General features: G+C 47.5%; 1 protein-coding gene across 2 annotated transcripts in view; it reads right to left on the reverse strand.

Moving 5' to 3' along the window:
* The window catches only part of Fam63a (family with sequence similarity 63, member A), a 13,896-nt gene that overhangs the window by 7,799 nt on the left and 2,367 nt on the right, over positions 1–3,730 (reverse strand). For both annotated transcript variants that reach the window (XM_013015376.1, XM_013015377.1), the window contains one exon: positions 1,148–1,938. In XM_013015376.1, the coding sequence (XP_012870830.1) occupies positions 1,148–1,600 (453 nt within the window). In that variant the 5' untranslated portion in view covers positions 1,601–1,938. The remainder of the gene's footprint in view (positions 1–1,147; positions 1,939–3,730) is intronic.

Genomic DNA, 3,730 nt, shown 5'->3' on the forward strand with positions numbered 1-3,730 from the left:
TAATCCTAGCTACTCAGGAGGCTGAGATCTGAGGATCGCGGGTCAAAGCCAGCCCGGGCAGGAGAGACCGTGAGACTCCTATCTCCAATAAAGCACCAGAAAACCGGAAGTGGTGCTGTAGCTCAAGTGGTAGAGCATTTGCCTTGAGCTGAAGAGCTGAGGGACAGCGCCCAGGTTCAGAGTTCAAGCCCCACGACCGACAAAAAAAGAGAGGGATCAGCCGGGCGCCGGTGGCTCATGCCTGTAATCCTAGCTACTCAGGAGGCTGAGATCTGAGGATCGAGGTTCAAAGCCAGCCCAAGCAGGAAAGTTCGTGAGACTCTTATCTCCAATAAACTGCTAGAAAACTGGAAGTAGTGCTGTGGCTCAAGCGGTAGAGCGCTCGCCTTGAGCTGAAGAGCACAAGGGACAGCGCCCAAGCCCAGAGTTCAAGCCCCACGACCGACAAAAAAAAAAAAAAAAAAGAAGAGAGGGATCCATTGTTAAAGGTAAGGTGTGGGGGGGGCCAGGGGGGTGGAGAGACAAGAGAATGAAGGGGAAGCAAGTCATTCCCAAATCCTAGGGAGTTGTTGAAATAGAACTAGAAGAGAATAGAGCTGGGCACCAGTGACTCACACTTATCATCCAAGCTACTCAGGAAGATCGCAGCTAGAAGCCAGCCCAAGCAGGAAAGTCCATGAGGCTCTTATCTCCAGTTAACCACCAAAAAGCTAGTAGTGGAGCTGTGGCTCAAGTGGCAGAGCACTAGCCAAGCAAAAAAGTTCAGGACACAGGGCACACACAAAGAAAGAACAGAGAATAATCTGGAATTGTGTGTGTGTGTGTGTGTGTGTGTGTGTGTGAGATGGCAGTAGGGCTTGAATTCAGAGCCTTGCTCCCTTTGGCTTTTTCTGCTCAAGAATGGTGTTCTACCACTTGAGTCACACTTCTACCTCTAGTATTTTTTTTTTGCTGGTTAACTGGAGCTACAAGTTTCTTGGATTTGTCTACCTAGGTTGGCTTCAAACCTAGGTCCCCTGGTCTCAGCCTTCTGAGTAGCTGGGAGTTTGGTGTGAGTGGAATGTTGGAGAAAAGCAGGACAATGGAGGTGAGTGAGGGAAGAATTCTCCCAGATATTTTCTGAGCTCCCATCCGAACTCTGTCTTACCTTCCACTGCAGAAAGAGGATATTCATGATAGCAAGAAGAGGGCAAGGGCCATTGGCGCTCTGGGTGATAATGGGAGTCCGTTCTCCCTTCCAAGGGATCCACTTTACACAGTAGACATCTAGCTCAGGCTGTCGGGTCCTGGGGGACTGGGGAAGCTCCTGGGGCCTGGAGATTGCTCCTAGTGTCTCTATTTCAGGTGACGTTCCACAGGGTGGCCCAGGTTGACTTGGGCTCGTCTCAGGAGGACACGACTCAAGATTATCCCCAACGTGGCCAGGGAGCGAAGCTTGATCTGCTAGCTCCTGTTCTCCATCTGTTGTATCAGTGTTCCTGGCAGCCTTGTTTTGCCAGTGCCCATCTCGTTCTGCTGGGACCTCACGGCTTTCAGAGGCGCCGGCTTCCGTACTCTTGATCTTATCAGGGGCCAAATGTTCTGGCTGAGGGTGTTCCATGGTAGGAAGGAAATCCACTGAAGGGCACTTGAAGGTGTTTTCTGACCTCAGGCCACAATTGCCTAGGCCAATTGTGGTACACAAAAGCAAGATGTGTCCAATAAGAAGACCATTGAGCTGAAAAGGAAAGGGATCTAGAAAAGTATTAGAAAGGTGTGTGGCCTGCAAAGCTGGCACTAGCACTGGCACTCGTGGCTCTGAGTAGTACCGGGCCCTTCTCAGCTTGTGTAAACAGGACTCAGGCTGAGCGGGTTCCAGGTCTAACTTGCTGTAACCTGATGAGAGGAACAGACGGAAGCTTCTGGCTTGAGCGGGAAGAAGCTGGTGGAATTGCTTCCCTAAAACAGAGAATGGCAAGAAATGAAGAAAAGAGAAAAAGGGAGAAAGATCAGAGAAAGAGATGAGGAAACATTAAACTATCTTTTCTTTTCTTTTTTTTCTGAGTTGAGTAGGTTTTTTTTTTTTCCTGTCGGTCGTGGGACTTGAACACTGTGCTTGTTTTTCTTTTTTTCTGTACTGAGGCTTGACCTCAGGGCCTGGATGCTGTCCTTTAGCTTTTTCCATTCAAGGCTACCATTTGAACCACACCTCTACTCTGGCTATTGGAGATGAGTCTCCTGGACTTTTCTATCTCAGCTGGCTTTGAACCTTGATCCTCAGATCTCAGCTTCCTGAGTAGCTAGGATTACACCTGTACCTAGTTTAAATCTATCTTACTACTGTTTGGAGCCTAGGCCTAGGGTCTAGCATGGACAAGGCCCTAGGTACAATCCCTAGCACTAGTAACTTGCTTTAAAAGGCCAAGAATCAAAAGCAGACTATCCTAATGGCTAATTTGATGGTGAGCTTACCCAGTAAAAGGAATCACATCAGTAACCCACAGCAGAGGCAGGATGGCGGAAATTCCTCTGCCCCACACCAAACTCCTCTTCACAGAACATCCAGAGTACACACAGGCTCCATAGGGATGCCTTCTCCCCACCTCACCCCAGGGTTGAAAGGATTAATCACCACCTATTTGTTGGGTGGAGTAGAGATGCAGCCTGTCCCCAGATCTTTATAGTAACAGGGGAAGTTATTCTCCTCAAAGGACTCTGCTGAACCTTACACAATCCCAAACCACAAGCAAAAAGGTTGTGGGAGGGGCTTCCTGTAGGCCGGAGGGGAAATGTAGGTTGTGGAAGCTTGAATCCAAGAATAGTTAAGTACAGACTGGGGCATCAGACACAGTCCCCACAAATTCTTTCTGTAAGCTTCTCTTGACAGCTGGAGTTGACACAGCAACTTCTCTTTGTTCTCCCAACTGCCTAAACCCAGAGATACTCTTTTGCCCATTATTCATATGAATATGCATATAATGATTATTTGCACAAAAATATTCCCTCTGCACTCACCAACTCGTATGTTCTTTTTGTCTGGTTCCATCTAGGTCATGGTAGTTTTAAATTTTATTCATCTATTTTATAGTGTGCGTGTGTGTGTGTGTGTGTGTGTGTGTGCACGCATGGCAGGTATTGGGGCTTGAACTCAGAGCCTAGGTGCTGTACCTTAGTTTTTTCATTCATGACTGGTGTTCTGCCACCTAAGCCACAGCTCCACTTCTGGATATTTGGTGGTTAATTGGAGATAAGAGTCTCAAGTGCTCTTTCTTCTGGCTTCTAACCTGGATCGTCAGATCTCAGTCTCATGAATAGCTAAGATTACAGATGTGAGCCATTGGCACTCAGCCTCTTCTTTTTTTTTTTAATTTGTGAACACTGGACCCGTTTAACCTGTTCTCTATCAGCACTAACCACTGAGTCAAGCACAGAGACATTTAATCAACACTCAACAGTAAATGATAAAAAGTCACAAGCCCTACTTTCTGTCTTCCTTCTCTCTTCAATCTCCCAGCTCCCTTTCTAGCTCTTTAGTCAGGATTTAAAAAAATGAGGAAAGCCAAGCACTGGTGGTTCACAACTGTAATCCTAGCTACTCAGGGAGGCTGAGATCTGAGGATCACAATTCAAAGCCAGCCCAGGCAGGAAAGTCAGAGAAACTCTTATCTCCCATAAACCACCAGAAAACAGGAAGAGGTGCTGTAGCTCAAGTGGTAGAGCGCTAGCCTTGAGCTGAAGAGCTGAGGGACAG

The sequence above is a fragment of the Dipodomys ordii genome, unplaced genomic scaffold, assembly GCF_000151885.1.
Source record: "Dipodomys ordii isolate 6190 unplaced genomic scaffold, Dord_2.0 Scaffold26, whole genome shotgun sequence".
Classification (NCBI taxonomy): domain Eukaryota; kingdom Metazoa; phylum Chordata; class Mammalia; order Rodentia; family Heteromyidae; genus Dipodomys; species Dipodomys ordii.